General features: G+C 38.6%; 1 protein-coding gene across 5 annotated transcripts in view; it reads right to left on the bottom strand.

Moving 5' to 3' along the window:
- The window catches only part of RBMS1 (RNA binding motif single stranded interacting protein 1), a 149036-nt gene that overhangs the window by 61638 nt on the left and 69575 nt on the right, over positions 1-17823 (bottom strand). For all 5 annotated transcript variants that reach the window (XM_085325883.1, XM_085325882.1, XM_085325884.1 and 2 more), the window contains exon 2: positions 3614-3789. In XM_085325883.1, the coding sequence (XP_085182009.1) occupies positions 3614-3789 (176 nt within the window). The remainder of the gene's footprint in view (positions 1-3613; positions 3790-17823) is intronic.

Below are 17823 nucleotides of genomic sequence, written 5' to 3'. Positions count from 1 at the left end.
CCAAGCAGATGCAGGTAAGGAACAGATTTGTAGAGACATATATCGGCAAAATCGCACTCTTGCCAGGAAAGTACGTTTCCACAAAAACAGTGAACATTTGTTAACTGTATTCGTAAATACTGCGTGGCTGTGCTACAACAAGAAAGCAAGCCCAGCACTTCGATAATTTGGTAATTTCTCTAATGATTCACCAAAAAGTTAATCAAAATAAAAACATGTCAAAAACTAGCACTGCTAGCTGTTGTTAGCAAGAGCTAACGCAAACAGATTGACTAAAGCAAACACAAGCCGCTGTACAACCAGACGCACATACGCAAGAATTCCGTCGATTCTTCTGCACTGTATTCGGAGGGAATATATTTTAAAATAATGTTTCTCTACAATAACCATCATTTCTAATAACTTTTTAGTATAGTATACAAATCCACATTGTCATTCAGGACGGGAAAATAAGTAAACATTTATGCTGTTTAATTCAGAACAATATAAATGCCCTTGTGGTGCATACAGTTTCACACACAATTGTTTATATTCTCTGGACAAATGAACTTTTCTCCTTACAAGGAGAAGCGTCACACAGCTAGCTACATCCAAGATCACTGAAACCAGATTTGTTTGAAGTGGGATACTAAGGCTTGAGAGATAAGTATTGGAAGAATGGACTAGACAATGTCTTCATATGAATGAAATCAGATTTGATCAGAGGGAAAATCTGTGTAAATGGGACATTTCTGGCATTTGCAGCAATAATTGATGGGTTTTAACCATTATTTCTTCAACCTAGAGCTGTTTTTCTATCTTACCTAACAACAGTCAAACATTCTACGAGTTAAATTCCCAACTAAGGGACAACAGAATAACCCTTCCAGAGTCACGCTGTATAAACTCCACAGATATAAAAAGTAATGGCAGTGACCCCTTYCTGTACATCCATTGAGAGCAGCCAACTAGCAACACCATTTCTGCAATATGCAGAGCAGCCTTGTGTGTTTTGTGTTCCTTCTGCAATGGGTTCAGTATCAAGGACTCTAGTGGGTGCTCCCTCTTAGGGGGGCAAGAGCCAGTCTGTTAAAAAAAAAAAAAAAAAAAAAAAAAAAAAAAAAAAAAAAAACTCTAAGATTGTAGAGAACTAACGAAAGACATTTGGAGTAAAAAGCAGATTTTTCCACTACCTTCAAGTTCAAGATTTAATCCCTCATTTATTTTGTATTACCTCAGCTTACACAATGAAAATGAACAATGAGTTTCATTTTCTCATCATTATTTGATAGGTTGATACTCTGTATCTATTTAGAAAATATTGCAAATAAACATACAAAACTAAACCTAAAATCTGTTCTTTCAGTTTAAAGTGGATAAAATAAAATCTATAAATACACATTTATTAATTTTATAACTCTCAACTTTCTTTTTTCTATGAATGAGCTGGTGGTATTAATTCAAAAAAAGACAGAGAAAGAGAAGACTCTGCATAGTTAATTGATAACAATAAACACAGAATGTATCTACCTTTTTCTTTAATGATATGAATAGAAAAGCTTATTTAAGAAGTTTCCAACAATTATAAGCATCTCAAGTAGCAAAGGATGTTCCAGCAAGGCAGCTAGATATTACTACTAGGTCAGCTTACAAAAATATCTTGCTCTCTATTTCCAGGAAGCTTAGGCAGATTTGTAGGAGGAAAATTTCTGCATCTGAAACTCTCCATAGTTTATAGAAGTGGATTACTGCTCTTTTATGAAGAAGGAGGGAGCGTTGTCATCTCTAACTTACTGAAACACTAACTTAGTTGCTAAGGGTCTATATTGGTAGAGAAGTCTAAGGCTCTTAATAGACTATCCAGATTTTTGAAAGATGTTCCAAGCCTAAAAATCCTGGATATCTCATTTTGTTCCTCAGTAGAAATGGAAAATTTTGATCTCTCTCTCAAGGTTTTGAAGATCTCTTTCAAGACAGACATTTAGGAGAGAAATATCTTACAGAAAGAACTGCAAAAGCCTTTCAAGTCATTAAAATCACTTCAGAATTCATTTAAACTGCATGGTCGCAGTTTTTGCCCTTTATTTATAAAAGGTATGCTGATTTGACTAGAATTTATGCATACATATACATATACATATATATATATATATATATATATATATATATATATAAAAAATACACACACACACATATATATACACACACAAACACATATATGAGCAACAACAAGAAAGCCAGAATCTTTGACAATCCAAGAAACAAAGGACTAATGACAGGAAAGTGCTGAGTATCTTTTGCTAGGATATTCATGAGTCTGTGGCACCTAAGACCAAAGCATACCAAAATGTTTCAGAAAGACTCAGGAGCTACAGCGACAGTGTGCATGTTATTGATGGAAGGTTTCTTCATCATTTCAAAAGATGAAAATTTCTTTTAAGAAATAATAGTAAGTCTTCTTTTTATTATAATCCTAAGACTACTTATCAATAGAGAGGTGACTGTTATCCTGGAAAGTCTTGTTAAAAATGAAAAATTAAGAAATTATTCTCTAAAAATTAGGTGTTACATTTTTTGCAATATTCACAAACATAAAAGTGTCTAATAAAAGCTGGACTCAAAATTTATGGGTTTACCTAAATATTTTGCTAAGTTGCATTGTGATCTTGGGCAACTTTTTTTTCTTTTTTTTTTTTAATAACCTAGTTAATAAAATGCTAAAGTGAAAATGAGATTACTTTGAGAATCTCAACCAATAGTTTTATATATAAATCCGAATGACTCTTGATTCGTTTAGAAATAAGAGATCTAGGTCTTTTCTTATAGGTAGAAATCAAAACCATAGCTAAATATTTTGGTTTAGTAATGATCTCAGAAGTACTAAGTACTTTTTTTWAAAAAAAATATGTCAGTAAAACATTCATAAACAAAAATGTTGTATAAACAACATAATTACACAGAATCTCTAGGTATCTAACCCGTATTTAAAAGTATCAGAAGTCATATGTTGCTGTAAATATTAAAAAACAAGAGAAAAGAACTCACACAAATAAAACAATCATGTTATCAATACTGCCTGAAAAACCTTTTGCTAAGCCACGTCTACCCGGAATTCTGGTCATTAACAGGTATTCTTGTACGGTTGCCCTATTTTTAAGCATAAATACAACCGTCAATGCAAATCAGCCTGAAACTAGGGTAAGCTTCAAAACGTAAGTTATAATTTATACTGATACAGAACACTTACTTGAGGAGTTGGTACTGACAGACCTATGCTAGCAGTGAACAGAAACCCTCTATTGCAGATTCTTAAGTTCCACGTTTGGGTGCTAACCTTCATCTTTTTGCAATTTTGGCAGCACCAGAAACAGGCAGGAGTACGAGAGACCATAGCTATTTCTTCAGAAAGGGGTTGTACATGTTCACCATTGTTTTTATGCTGTTCGTTGCTTCTCCAAAGCACCAAGCACACTCTGCTCCTCCTGATTTCCGTGGAAAATTCTCATCATAGCACAGGATAAGGACTCTTTAAGAGTCTCCTTTTCTTCCTGCATAATCCAAACACTCATACTGCACACCTATTAAGAGTTTTTAAGGTATCGTTTTGTAATCTTTATTTAAGCAAAGTACTTACGGTTGGCATAGCTTAACCAGGTCCTGATCAGTGGTGTTTGGAGGCAGTGCCCTGATGTACAGGTTCGTTTTACTTAATTGATCCCATCCTGAGTTGCTGCTGCTACTACTGTTGTTATTACTGCTGGTGGTGCTGGGACTAGGAGGAGCCATTGGGTGGGCTGGTACGATGGACTGCTGCAAAGGAAAAAGTGGGGTAGTGTTAACTACAGGCAGCAAACGCAACACGCACATCGTCTCGGTGCTGTTTACTGTGACCACTTCTGTGCACCAAATACACCTGCTCTCACACCATGTTCAGGACAGGATGCACAGACACATTTTAAGATACCAAACTATCCTCTGAAGGACTCTCAACACGTGACACAGATTGAAATTACATACAACCTCTGCTGCGTATCACTCACAGGGTTTCACCACTCTTCATTGGGGCAACTGTTGTGAAAATGAAAGAGAGATATTGCTGCTCTAAGTTTTAACGGGTATAAACTAAGTTTAATTCGCTAAGACAATTCTACGTGTCATAAAGGATTTTTTTGTGGCAGATGTTAAGATTATGTCACTTCCTTAATCTATCCAGAAACATAAAAATAATTAGAAAATGCTTTTGTATCTCTGCTGGCTTTGCGCTTCTTTTTGTTAAGATAGAAATAGACCTTAGACAGCTCTCAAGGACCAGATTTTTAACTTAGTTTTGTCCCTTAGTGTTATTTTCAAACTGCCACTGATCTCAGTATTTGTGAATTACTTCAAGAATTTCAAGAAAAAGACTCTGTATCATTACAAATAATTAAAGCTTCAAAAGGAAATAAGCACATAAACACTCCTATATATTCCTTAATAATGCTACTTTTATTAAAATCTGACCCTAATGGAACCTTAAAATATCCTGGAGAAAATCTGCAATAGAGCAGTCTTAATCATTTCCTTTAACCACAGCATAACAAGACACGGTGCAGAAAGTTTTAAAAACAGGTCTGTGGTGCTGTAAGTGAGGAGTATTTTAATGAATATAGAGAGCTAATGTTGCCAGTAAAAACCTACTGACTACAAGGTTTTCACTGACAAGAAGTATTTAGTGCATAGAGTCCCTTTCCTGCAGAGGCCTGAGCCTCCGCGGCTCGGGAAGCTTGTAGTAAAGACCCAGTTTGTGACCCCAGAGGAAAACTACGGTGGAGGGGGAAATCTATCTACGTATAGAGAGAGAAAGTGAAATGCAGCTGTAGACTCGCCTGTGTTCCCGCCCCTGTGCCACCCTCCTCTTTGGACTAGCACAAGAGCTTGTGTAAGCCACAGCTTGAACCAAAAAAAGAGAAAAAAAAAAAAAAGAAGAAGAAGAAGAAAAACCCACCCACCCCACTCCTTTTCCCTGCTCTGGTTCACCACATGTGGTTTAGTGCTACACAGCAGCTCCTCGGCTGCCACAAGGCCGGGAGCGCGTAGGCAGAGCAGGGGATTACAGTTTATGTCCGTTTAAAGCATCCATGAAACTGCCGCCTTAGCACACAAAAAAGTGAAACTATTCTGGAGATAACCTTGGGAAACTGGAACGAAATTGTGGGTGGGGGAAAAGCGCAAAGGCAGTGATCAGATCCCTCCTGATAATCATCTGTTTCTCTTCTGCGTTTCCCAGGGAAGGTTTTGAAATCTTTCAATCTGGTGCATTGCAAAGTTTATTACGCAGCAACGACAACAACACAGAACAGCAAACCGCAGCACTCGCAGACTCTACAGCCAACTTCGCTATGTAGAAACAGTGCAGTTGCCCAACTGAACTACTACCAAAAAGAGAATGAAATGGTCATTTAAAAGTTCAAAACCGAGTATCAAAATCTCATTCCTCTTTAGGTTTTTTAAGAAGATTTTTAGAAACATCAAACCCCTCAGAAGTTTTATACCCCGAGTTGAAGCTCTGCTTCAGAATTTCTTCCAGGCATGATTCAAAAATGAGAAAAAAAGATTAAACCCTCCCTCTGAGTTTGTAATGGAAACACTGACGGATTTTAACCATACCAGCGCAAGCCGGGCAGCTAGACCGTTCTGCTTCCAGTAACGCCAGGCAATTATTTTTAGGGTTGTAAGCAATGCAGAATGACAGAGCATCGAGCTTCAAAACATTTTCATAATGAGCGGAACAAACAGTCTGACACAACGCTATTCTTTTCTTCAAAAAGTCTTTGGCAGAGTCCTCAAAAAGCATTAAACAATCAAAAATACAACCGTTCTGGTTAAGGTTTAAAAAGGAGCACTTATCCCATACGCATACATACAGCTTCTATAACAGTCAACATAAACAATCCGGTCTTAACCTTAACTGCTAATTACTACTAGAGAAAAAGAGCTTCTATTCTGGTTTGCAGTATTTTTGGTTGCATTTTTACTTCTTACAACACTTTGTGCCTTAAATTATTCATTTTAAGATGTCAGGAACAGCGTTCTGTAAAACCTCGTCACCGGCTAGCTGAAGGCAAGAGGAAAGCGAGCAGACAGCAGGAATCCTATCTCTCTCTTCCTGAAAAATGTAAACACGGCCTGGCGAGGAATTTAAACTTCTATTCAAACACGAAGATGCTCCAGCGCGACTGTTCACATTCAAGCATGACGGGAATGTGGATGTAATCACGGCTGTCCTCCTAAGGCCGCGGACGGGGGCTTCTGAGCGCTCCCGCGGAGAGACGCACCTCTGCCGTCCGCCCAGGGCGGCGCAAAGCGCAGACATCCGGCAAAACCTCGCAGCGCGGCCCGGGATGGACCCGCAACCGCTGAAGGGCCAGCAGCACTCTAATGCCGTATGATTTCAACATACTTCTTGCATTAAAACTTCATTTTAAAATTTGGATTGCTCTTCCTGCTCTGTTCTTAACTGTCTTCTCATGTAAAAAATAACTGAGAGGGGCCCTTGTTTCGCTCAGAGTTGCTTTTTCCTTTCAATTTCCAGTTGCAATTGCTGCTCGGGACCTCATGGGCCGAGCCCTGCTGCTACGGCCCTGCTGGCAGAGCCTCCCCCACTGGCAGCGTATGCCAAGAGAAGAGCTTTTCTGCTGGCGTAGTTGCATCACCTCCCCAAACGACATAAGCTAAGCTGATAAAAGCGCTCCTCTGCCGGCACAGCTGCATCCACACCTGGGGTTTTGCCAACACAACGATGTCAGCAAGCGTGTATGATTTTTTCCACACCCCTGGCTGATGCAGCTCTTGCTGGCAAGACTTTTAGCMGTGGAGACCTGGCCAAAGTTTGGGATTGTTTGTTTAAAAACAGCTTTCCTGACCGTTAGCTGAAAATTGGATTCAGGCTTTACAAAAAGTTTGTTTCACAAACTGTAGTCTCTGCTGCTAATTTGTATCAAAAGCGGTTCCTAAGATTTTTATCATAAGGACTTCACACTACCTTGCAACAATGTAACATATATAAAGACACATTCATTCATTTTTCTTTTGATATTAAATTACAACTTCAAAATGAGTCAAATTAATAAATATTCAATTATTAAAATTTTAAATTACAACAGTGAACAAGAATAGAGGAGGAATCAATCTAAGAGACCATTTTCCTCGTGACAATACTACTTTGTTCCTGAGAAATACAAGTCGCACACTGGTTTACCATTTCTTCCTTCACCTTCCTTCTCAAAGCTAAGCGGTGAGTGGCCGTTCTCCACAGCACTGTCCTTCCTAACAACTTCAACGAGCATCTTCTAAGCAAGACAGGCTGATGACAAAATACCCTGTAGGAGCTATGCGATCACTGCAGCTATGTGTGATCCAACTTTGGAGTCAGCTGTGAGGATCTCCCAGGCTGATCTCAGAGACCTTCGCTCCAGCCCGTCAACACCCTGCCCTACCAGTAGGAAAACCACCAGTACTGGTTATGAAAAGGAAATGCTTGATGACAGAACCGTACCTGTGCCTTAAACTAAAGAAAGTTCCCTGCCAGTGTTTTCCTCTGGATATAAAAGTTAAACRGGAATAATCACAGTAAGTATTGAAAAATGACTAGAGCATATACTCATCGTTACATGAGCCTTTATTTATTTATTTATTCTTATTATTCTAAGCTATTCTGTTCTTAAAGATTGGAAATGAGTCACAGAAGGATTTTGCTTGCCAAGGAGAAGAATCTCTTCACCGTCATCAGGAAAAAAAAAACCCACACAAAAACCCATCCAAGCAAAACACAACTGAGAAGCCCTGTCAGTGCTCTGAGAAGCTCCTTTGACCCAGGCGCCAAGGGACGCTGATCTGGCCGTTGTCAGACTACAAAAGTCCAAGGCAATGCCAAAAAGCAGAGGATATAAGCTTAGATAACCAGGGCCCCAAAACAGAGCACTCTCATGATGGTGGCAATCCATTTAAATCTCTAACTTAATTAATGCTCTAAAAGCACACCTACGAAATTAAAAAACTTGCTAGCATTTAATTATGAGTTTCTTTGCTCAACTAAAATTCTTGACAGAAAAGTTATCTTTTTTAAAAAAAAAACCTACAGAGCTATTTCTCACACATCTACTCTTAAGTTCAAACTGTAAATTACAGCATCYATTAACTATGTGATTTAGCCTGAACTGCTAAATCTTGGATCTTCTGGTAATTTCAAAAATCTCATCCCTGGTGTTCACCTAGCTTTACACAGGTGATTAAGCTTCAAGTACCTGCTTACCCTATCTGACTTTGCTTAACCTTTTGGATTTCATTGAGCAGTGTTTCGAAACAGCGTCTTCAGTAACTGGTATCCACMTTAAAATTACTATGCATTTTTGTGTACATGTGCAAGGGAGAGAAATACTAAATGGTAACATGCATTTGGAAAGTTTCTGGATTAACCTGGGGGACAAAACATTTTTATTAGGTTAACACATAGCTTTGCATATACAATGAAAACTACGGTTCAGGAAAATACAAGATGCCACAGGTTTCAAGTCACTGTCACGCTTTAGCAACTTAGGGAACAGGAGGCTGTCTGGAATAATATCACGTCCTTCACTGAAAGAGGAAATCCAAGTGTTAAACAGAAATGACTCCTCTCTGATGAAGACAGTTGTTTGATCAACCTTCTTTAAATCAGCAATCTCCAATAGCCAAAGTTAGCCTAAACCGGCAAGCYGACAGCTGTAGGGGGGGATGCCACTGAGTGTCCTACATGCTTCTATTTCATGGTTTCCATCATCACGTCTGAAATGTTAGAACATGGAAARCCAAATTTCTGGAGGCTTCTCTAAAGTCCAACTCTCAGCTACTAGACAGAGAAAGATCTGCTGCGGCATTTACATCTCCTGCCTTAGGTTCTCTGACTGCTGTTCTTTGGTCTGTCAGCACTTGTCACAGAAAGACCCAGCAAGTCAGCTGCTTTCTAGGCATTTTCAGGATGACACCAGTATGAAATGCAAAGAGACTCTCAGAACCGAGTCCTCAAGACTTTTGTTGAGAACTTTATCAGGAAAAAAAAAATCCCTGCCATTTTTCCTCCTTTAAACCACTAACCTTAAGTCTATTTTAAGTGGGTGAAGATCACAGTCTCACGATGGTGCTGCAAAAGCCAGCAAGGCAATTGCAGCACAGGCTGGTTTACTGCACAAGACTGAGAGCATCAGTAACATGCCTTATGTGATCAGAGCTATCTGCACACCCAGGAACTAAAGCCTGTTCATTTTCTTCATTATACAGGCCATCAGCAAAGATGGCTGTTGCTGCCACAGCTGCACGAAGTTGAAAACAACTACGTGCTGGGAAGAGGCAGCTCTCCGTCAGGTGGAGGCTGGCACCATGCTGAGACTCTCCCAGTTAGGAAATGCCACTGAGCACCTTCAGCCCCAGCCCTGGTGACRGAGCTCTTTCCCCAAAGACGCTCTCTGCAGCTTCCACATTTTGACAAGGAAGAACTACACTCAAAACATTTCGGCTGGCATTTAAGATAAAGATGGACTGCACTAAACTACAGCTGAGAATCAAATACTCAAAATAATAAAGAAACCCACAGAACTGAAATTAAAAAAAAAAAAAAAAANAAAAAAAAAAAAAAAAAAGAATACACACAGAATACCCTCAGCTTTAATTCCATCCCCAAACACATAGGTTTTAAAAAGAGCTTTGCAAGAGAAATAAAGGAGGGTAATGCCCTCTCGCCTGCCTATACGTTATATCCAAGGTAAGTAAGAATTTTAAAGGTTTCCAGTAAGATCCAAGAAAGCAGTGCATACACTTTTCCTTGAATCATTCCAGAAGTCCTCCACTAAAATACAGAATGGTACGAGTGAGTTGCTTTTCTCTGCCTGCTTTAATAAAAATCTTCACAGGAAGTGGCTTTATTAACAGTGAAGCAGACAAGACAAAATCTAGCAAAAACCCTTAGTCACAGACAGCTCTGATGATCCTAACATTTTCACCCCAAGACTGTCATGCTTGTAACCCAAGGCCTCTCCCCATAGACAGCTATTTTGCTTCCTTGTACTCAGGACAGTGAGAGGACAAACAGTAACTTGGTAGGACTAAATTTGTTCTCACCAGAAAGCAACAATTACTAACAGAAGGTATGGTAGCAAGCTATTCCAGCACATTACAAAATGAGAGGTTCCTATATTTTTATAAGGGCACAGAACTAATATTATTTAAATTATACAGGTTAAAACCGAATACAACAGCAATCTCCTGCTAGTAAAGAAAGAAATTTCCAATTCATTTCCTTCTTATGAAGTTCCCAGGAGCTCATCTACTCCTTCAAGGTCATCCCCTACCAGGGGGTTTTGAGTGCTCCACTGACTGATTCTCCTTGTCCAGAGACAAACAGAAGGTCCTGGATATATGTGCAACTCCCAGCACCAGAATACAAAAACTATTGCCAAGGGAGATGAGAGAATGCTGACCTGGGCAAAACTCCTGTTCCTTTGCAGAAACCATTAATACTTCTCCTTTCTGCTCTCTCATCATAACACCTTTATCCCCACTTAGTTTTACACCTGGATTCCCTGGACAATCCTTTGAAACACAGGACATGCCCTAGCCACAACACAAAATTGCAGACATATCAAAAGTAAAATGATATTTGAGTTTGGGTTTTCAAAATCTGAGTAGGCTGCAGCAGTCCAACTGGTAGGTTAAAACAGCAGAAAAAGGAAGTCAAGATGCTGAAGTACCTGAAGAAAGAGAGCTTAGTACTAAGAGCTAGTGGACCAAAAGGCATGTATATGTTTTTTGTGGTCAGCCCTTCATTGAGCAATAGACACAAGAGAATTCACTGCCAACTTCCTTCTTGACTCTAGTAAATACACAGACTTATTTCCTTCAGTGAAACCAGCCAAGGATTTTGCTCAGGATCCAGAGAGAAAACAGTACTGAATCTCCAGAGCATGCTAAAGCTTTTGTCCATGTCTGAGGATTCAAACTGCAGCTAGAAGAAAACACATCCCTTTTTAGAGAGGCTTAACTCACATACTAATGGATTTATGCAAGGCTCTGGAAGGTAGCAAGTCCGGGATGTGACAGTGAATACAAATAATTAAAACAACTCCTCCTTTGCATTACACATCTGCTGGTAGACATTACAAGCAGGGTATAAAAATCTAACAGTGTTTTCCAACACAGGATATCCTAAGTTAAGAATTTCTTCGGTAGGAGAAATGCTTTAAGTGAAATTGCAATTAGTTTAGGAAACTCTTCTGCCATGCAGAAGACAAGACTAGARACCAGGGATGGTAAAACTGGAACTGGAAATCACGTACAGCTCATGAGCACTTCAAGCGCAGCTCAGCAGACAGTGCTTCTAGACTCTAGGTCTCTCATTAAGCTTTTTATGCCTCTGATTATAAGATGGGAAAAAGGCCACTGCGGGTCATGTGCTGGCAGAAAAATCCAACATAGTGGCACGGGTCGTATTTCCAACAGTCTGTGAAATGCCAGAGACAAGCATGCAAAAGGTCTCTTAGACTACTGAAGGCCACAAGTATGAGCTTTAAGGGGACAAAGTCCAGAAGCACAGCATTTTCACATGCCTCTCTAACGGATCAGCGCTCACATCATTAGGAGGTTCCAAGATCTCTAAACTAGATGCTCACAGTGGCCCCTTTTCATTCTCTATGTTATTTTGCTTAAGCGTTTATACACTAGAACCTCCTAATCACTGCCACCATTTAAGAACTCTTCAGGTGTTAGCCCAGAACAGATGAAAAAATCAAATAAAAGAACACGTTTTCAGGCAGTTGTTTTACTTCAYGAAAGTAGCAAAATTGCCAAGATGTGAAAATAAGGTCCAGCCAAACTATAGCTGGCATATGTAGAACTCCCATAAATAGTTTCACTTCTCCGTCAGCCACCAAATGTCTTGCAATTTCTTTTTTTTCTTTCTTTTTTTGGGGGGTGGGGAGGTGGAGGGAAGACCCAGGGAATTTCAGGGCAGCCTAGTTTCAATTCCCAGAAATACTCTGGAACAAATTATTAAACAATCAGTTTACAAGAACCTAGGAGATAATAAAATGACAAAAAAAAAAAAAAAAAAAAAAAAAAAAAAANAAAAAAAAAAAAAGAAAAAAAAAAAAAAAAAAAAAGCAGAATGGATCTGTCAAAACCAGATCACATCAAACAAATCTATTTTTTTTCACTGCAAGCATAACTAGCTTGGCGGATAACATAAAAGCAGTAAATCTCTCTCTCTCTCTCTCTCTCTCTCTCTCTCGACTGAAACTTCTAACACTGTCCCACACTGTATTTTCGTTAGCAAAATAAGGAAATAAGGTCGAGATCAGCAGTTCCCTTTCCGAGGCACTCTACACCAGAAAGTGAGGTGTGGACAGGAGGGGAGCACAAGCTCATTAGCTTTTCCGTTTGCACTGTCAGGGGAGGGGAGGAAGCAGCGCAGAGGCACAGCAAAATGCATCACTGATCCTAGCACTGCCTCCTCCCTCCCAGCCCTTAAAGTCGTCACGTCTCTGAACCCGCTTGTTTTTCAGTACTACTTAATAAATGACATTCCCCTAAACATGGCTGAAGATCAGAAGGTGTACCGATTCTGTAAAATAGAAAATAACTGCTCTGATGAGTTATATAATATATATCCCTATCATATTATAGCTTATTTCTATTTTATAAAAAAGGAAAAAAAATTACATTTTTTTGTTAAATCAAACATCTCCCGTAATCAAACATGCCCTTCTAAAGCCTAGCTGATAAGTTGGACAAATATCAGCTGTGTATTTTGGACGTTTATCACTTACCCTCAGGAGTCCCAAGGAACAAATAAATAGTTTAGTGCTTGACCCCCGTCCCCCCGAGAATGATGCAAAAGAAATGTTGTACTTGATGGCAATTACTTTTTTTTTTCATGACACTAAATCTGGATACAAGTGTATTGACCTGAAAATAAATAATATTATTCCCTTACCATATTTTATGCATAAACTGCATTTATGGTATATGTTATGGGGAAAAGTAACATACCARAAGTAACATCACCAGCTTGGACTTCAAAGTATGGAAACTGTAGGACCTGGATTTATCCCAAGTACTTTTTGGCTCCCTTGCAGGAAAAAAAGACAGCGACGTATAGCAGATAACTGTTTCTTTACCTGAATCCTGCAAAATTAAGCTTTGCCAGTGGAACCTTCATGAAGCAAGACAGTGACCTCTGAATAGAAGTAAGGCTCTTATATTAGAAGAATGCAGATTTTCAGCTCAGTTGTTATTTTATTCACTTTTTAATGTCATTATCTCATTGTTATTTTATGTCATTTTATTCCTTCTGATCTTTTACATCCTATACCAAGAAATGGAGCCATAGATCCATTCAGTGTAATCCAAAAATATATTATTTTCAAGTATTTGTAATTACATTTCTGATATGTTGAGATGTATAATTTCTAGCGGGAATTAACTTTCCAGTGTAATAAACTAAAGTAGTAAATATGTAGCTACAGTGCATTCATGAGGCCATCCTCTTCTCTTAACATCTAAGGATGTCATCCACAACATTATTTTGATGGCTAATCAAGCTAAGTCTATATACCTCACAAAGCTGATGTTTGGCCTATGGTAAGGAAGTAGCACAGCACAGGCACATAGATTCACACCTTGGCTTATTCAGGTAATTGCTTGAATATTTGTATAATGAAGAGTGGCAGTACAGTAAAAAAAGTATGTTAGGCCAACCTCCATTTCTTTAAAAAAAAAAATAAAAGAAGAAATGTTTTATCTTAAATTAAAAATTCTGCAGAAAAAGTTTTCAATATAAGTTTCTGAAGYATCATTCAGGAATACCAATTCCTAGGTATTCTATTAAACTAGAAAGAAACAAACTATGCACTTGTAAATTTTGTCTTTTATAAAGTGCCACAGGTTTCAGCAGGCACACAGACGAACGCTGCAGTTTGATTTCAGCCTTTTCCGTGTGTATAGTGCATCTCATTCTGGTAGCACCTTTCTCTCTGGTTATTACTTCTTAAACTTTTGCTTTCTCTCAAAGTACAACTTYGTCATTCTGCTCATCTGGCTCTCCTACCCTCTCTCCTGCTACAGACAGCAATTACAGGACCGAAACGGCACAGCATTAAAGATGTATGTCAAAAGCAGCATCTGCTTTTTTGGCAAACTCCGCACTGTTGGTGGCACTGGAATTATTGCTATACTGTTTGTCACAGGGTTAGACCACAGATGGCTCTTTTGGCTGASAGGGGATCCGCTATGTCACTTTCTGTTTATTCAAGTTAAAAAATAAATCGAAGAACTCGTGCCTGACTGTCTAYGAGGGAGTCAATTCCTCCTAACCCCCCTTTGCCCATGGCTGCTGTGGTTCCATACGGGCAGTATACGGCACCCAGCACAGCACTATCATTGTAACTGTGCACCCCTTGCTCTGCTCTRCAGAGCAGGATGTATGCTCTTCCCTGGCAAGGGCCATTTTCTGTCATGGCAGTATTTAATATACGGCACAACGCAGTATATCCCAGTCTATTCCTGCCTCTCCTCCTGCAATCTCTAGAAACATACACGGGATGGTGCGGGCAGCTGGCTCTGGTCCTTCTTTGTACTTTCCTAAACCGTTATCTACCAGACTATGCCCTTTTCACTGCAGCCAGCATATCCAGCAGAAGAAAAGGTGGCATGTTGGGGGAGAAAGGGAGGAGAAAGAAGAAAAGCCAGTGTTGTAGCACTTTCTCATCAAGACTGAATCCTGACCACCACCAACCCATGAACATGTTTAGACCTCTACAATGTATGCTTTAAAGCACAGACTAATTTAGATATTTTATCTTGTCTACTCAATTTGCAAATGTTTTTCCTTTTCTAAATGTCTAATCCATTTTTGTAACTCCAGATCATCTACCATAGAAAAATCAGCAAAGAACAAGCCAGCATAGACACAATGTGCAAGAACAACACAAGGGTGGTTTTAACACTGGCACCAGGATGGTCCAACTGCCTTGCCTAGCAGCTTGTTATGTACCTAGGCCAAAACCAGCTAAAGCTGCTTAAGAATGGTAGCATCTCATATCACTTTCCATGGGAATGAATGACTACTTGAAGTGCTGGACAACAGAAAAAAAAAACGTATTTGAGCATCACTGCTCTTCATAGTTACTCCATTGCAAGTATTTCCACAGCCCTTTATAGCATTTGCCATGGAACTGAGCCGCACAGATCATAGTGCRCTAACAATTCTCTTGATATTAGTCACTGCAAAATTCAACAAGTGCCCTTGTGATTCTTATATTCTGCAACATGATAAAATGAAGCRGCTGTAATTAATTATACGCAATGCACTAGAAGAGGACATGTACAACACTACTGGTAAGGTATTAAAGCAAGTCTTAGGTACAAATGCTGGAAAAGCACATACCTATCTCACATACTGAAATAGTAGAATTAGTTTTATACTAAATATAATTAAGTCCTGGTGATACTAATGTACAATATTAACATAAAACATAATGCACACTTAACTTCAGCACAAACAATTACAGAAAGTTAGAGAAAAAAAGACTATGCAAGATTTTCTCTACATTTCAAAGTTGATTGTTAGCTCTTCTAATATTTTAATAAGGATTTAGGAGAATACTCAAAGTCTTTTTCTCCAAAAAAAAAAACAAAATCTTTTTTGATTGCAACCCTTATGCCAGTAAATTCAAATWATTTTTCTTCTGTAAAAAAAGTGAACAAAGCTTTTAGGAGACACGAAAGCTAAGAACATCTCAACGGGCACAGCCAACCACCGACTAAACAATTTATACATAGAAGCTCAAGCCTTCAATTTAACATTAACTTCAGTCCAGTCTGTGAGATGATATACTACATATTTTATCTCTCTAGTCCCCAAATGCTGCAGTACTGCTCGCTAATCTAATCTAACAGGTACAAATATTGATGGTATCTTTCTTAGAGTAGGCTCCCACATAGACATTACTATAAACTAGACTACAGCTGCAATATTGGCCAGTGGGCATACACATTAACTTTCTGCATTTTTATCTCTCTCCTCACAAGCACTCCAAATTGTAAAAACCTTCTTCAGTATGCTAGTATCCTTTCATAAGTAATCAATGGTTTTAAAAGTTGAATTCAAGAACTTGAATTTCTAGTGTAAATTAGAAATATCTTATATCTGTGACAGCAGCTAAAGCATATAAACACAGTAAAAAGTAATTTAAAGAGAAATCTAATTATCAGGCATGTACTAGGCCTTGTGTGCCTAAAAGCTTTTTTTCTTTTTTTTTCCCCCCTCCCCAAAAATGTATTAGTTCATCTCATAAATGACAATGGGTATAAACTGAAACAAGAGAGGTCCAGACTGGAAATAAGGAAAATTTTTTTTGCCATAAGGACAGCCAAGCATTGTAACAGTTTCCCCAAAGAGGGTGTACAGTCTCCATCCTTGGATGTTTTTTTTTTAAAGACCAGACTGGATAAAACCCTGAATAACCTAGTCTGACTCTGCTTTGAGCAGGAGGTTGGAGTCCTGAGGTCCAACCTGAATTATTCTGTGATAATGGTACCTGTGATACTACTCTTTTCCATAAATCTTGACCTTTCCTAATACTGATTTCTAAACCAATCYGACTGCACTAAGAGTACAGATTAAATATTACTTCAGGACTTCATACTCTACTGCCTTGTATCTTTTGTAGGTATTTAAAAGGGAAGTGATACTTTTACAATTCTGTCAGCACACATTGAGATGACTAAACTAAATATCAGCAGAAATAGTAGCAAGAGTTTAATTCTGCTAAAATTTGCAATTGTCATTGTTTTACATTCAGAAAGACCAGTCTGGATCATGGTGCTGCACTAGTGTTTGGTTAGACACTGAACTTGCAATTACCAATGGCAAAAAAAAAGTGATCTCTGCCTCCAAAAGAGAAATTTTTTCCCCATGGTGAAAGGAACTTACTGAACAGAAGCAACCAAGTAGTACTARATTAGCAACATAGCACTTGCTAGACTAGGAGTGTGATTAGTAACAACTTAAAAAAATAATCAGATTCATTATGTAAGCAGTTGTCAATTGTCTGTATTTATATATATCTGTTTAGTTCCACTTTTACCACTCATTCTGCATTTATTCACACAAGTTGAAAATCTGTCCAAGAGTTTTTATAAATTTCAACATTGCATAAAATTGAAAAAACAGAGAAGTGCATAATGTTGGCAAAACTTGGAATATAGGGCTTCACTACTGASTGCCAGTGAACAAATTCTGGTTTTCACACTGCACTATTTGTGCTAATTTTCTTTGCATTTTAACTAGACCGTCTGTAGCACGTACAAAGCTGCAAATGAAATTCCCAAAGTTCTCTAAGCAATTTAAGATTTAATATGACTTCTGAAAATATAACCTACAAGCTCCAATCTCATTAGAAAAGAATTGGAGTTGGACTTCAATGCTTTTAAAGCATTTGTCTCTAGTGTATTGTGTCACAGTCTTAAGGCTGGTGTTGCAATGCCCCATGCAAACCTCAGTGCAGACGCCTGGCAGCTTTGCCCACAGCACAGATGTGATAATGAAAATCTTCAGGTAGTATCAATTCATTAAGGCAACCATATCAGGGCAGTTACATCTAATCTGAGAACTCCAGGACGGACAAGAAGTTGGTCATAGTCTCATGGCAGGCGATGAATACTGCAATGCTTTAAGTACGATTAACATAGTTTTGCTCAGACAACRTGAAAGATCTGAGAGATAAATGCGCATAGCGAGACCAATAATCCTTGGCGTCAAGGACAACTGTTTCTAAA

Source organism: Rhea americana, unplaced genomic scaffold (assembly GCF_003343005.1).
Source record: "Rhea americana isolate MKP2758 unplaced genomic scaffold, rheAme1 scaffold_124, whole genome shotgun sequence".
Taxonomy (NCBI): Eukaryota; Metazoa; Chordata; class Aves; order Rheiformes; family Rheidae; genus Rhea; species Rhea americana.
The sequence above is the reverse complement of the archived record's forward strand: the minus strand, read 5'-3'. Positions and strand labels throughout refer to the sequence as shown.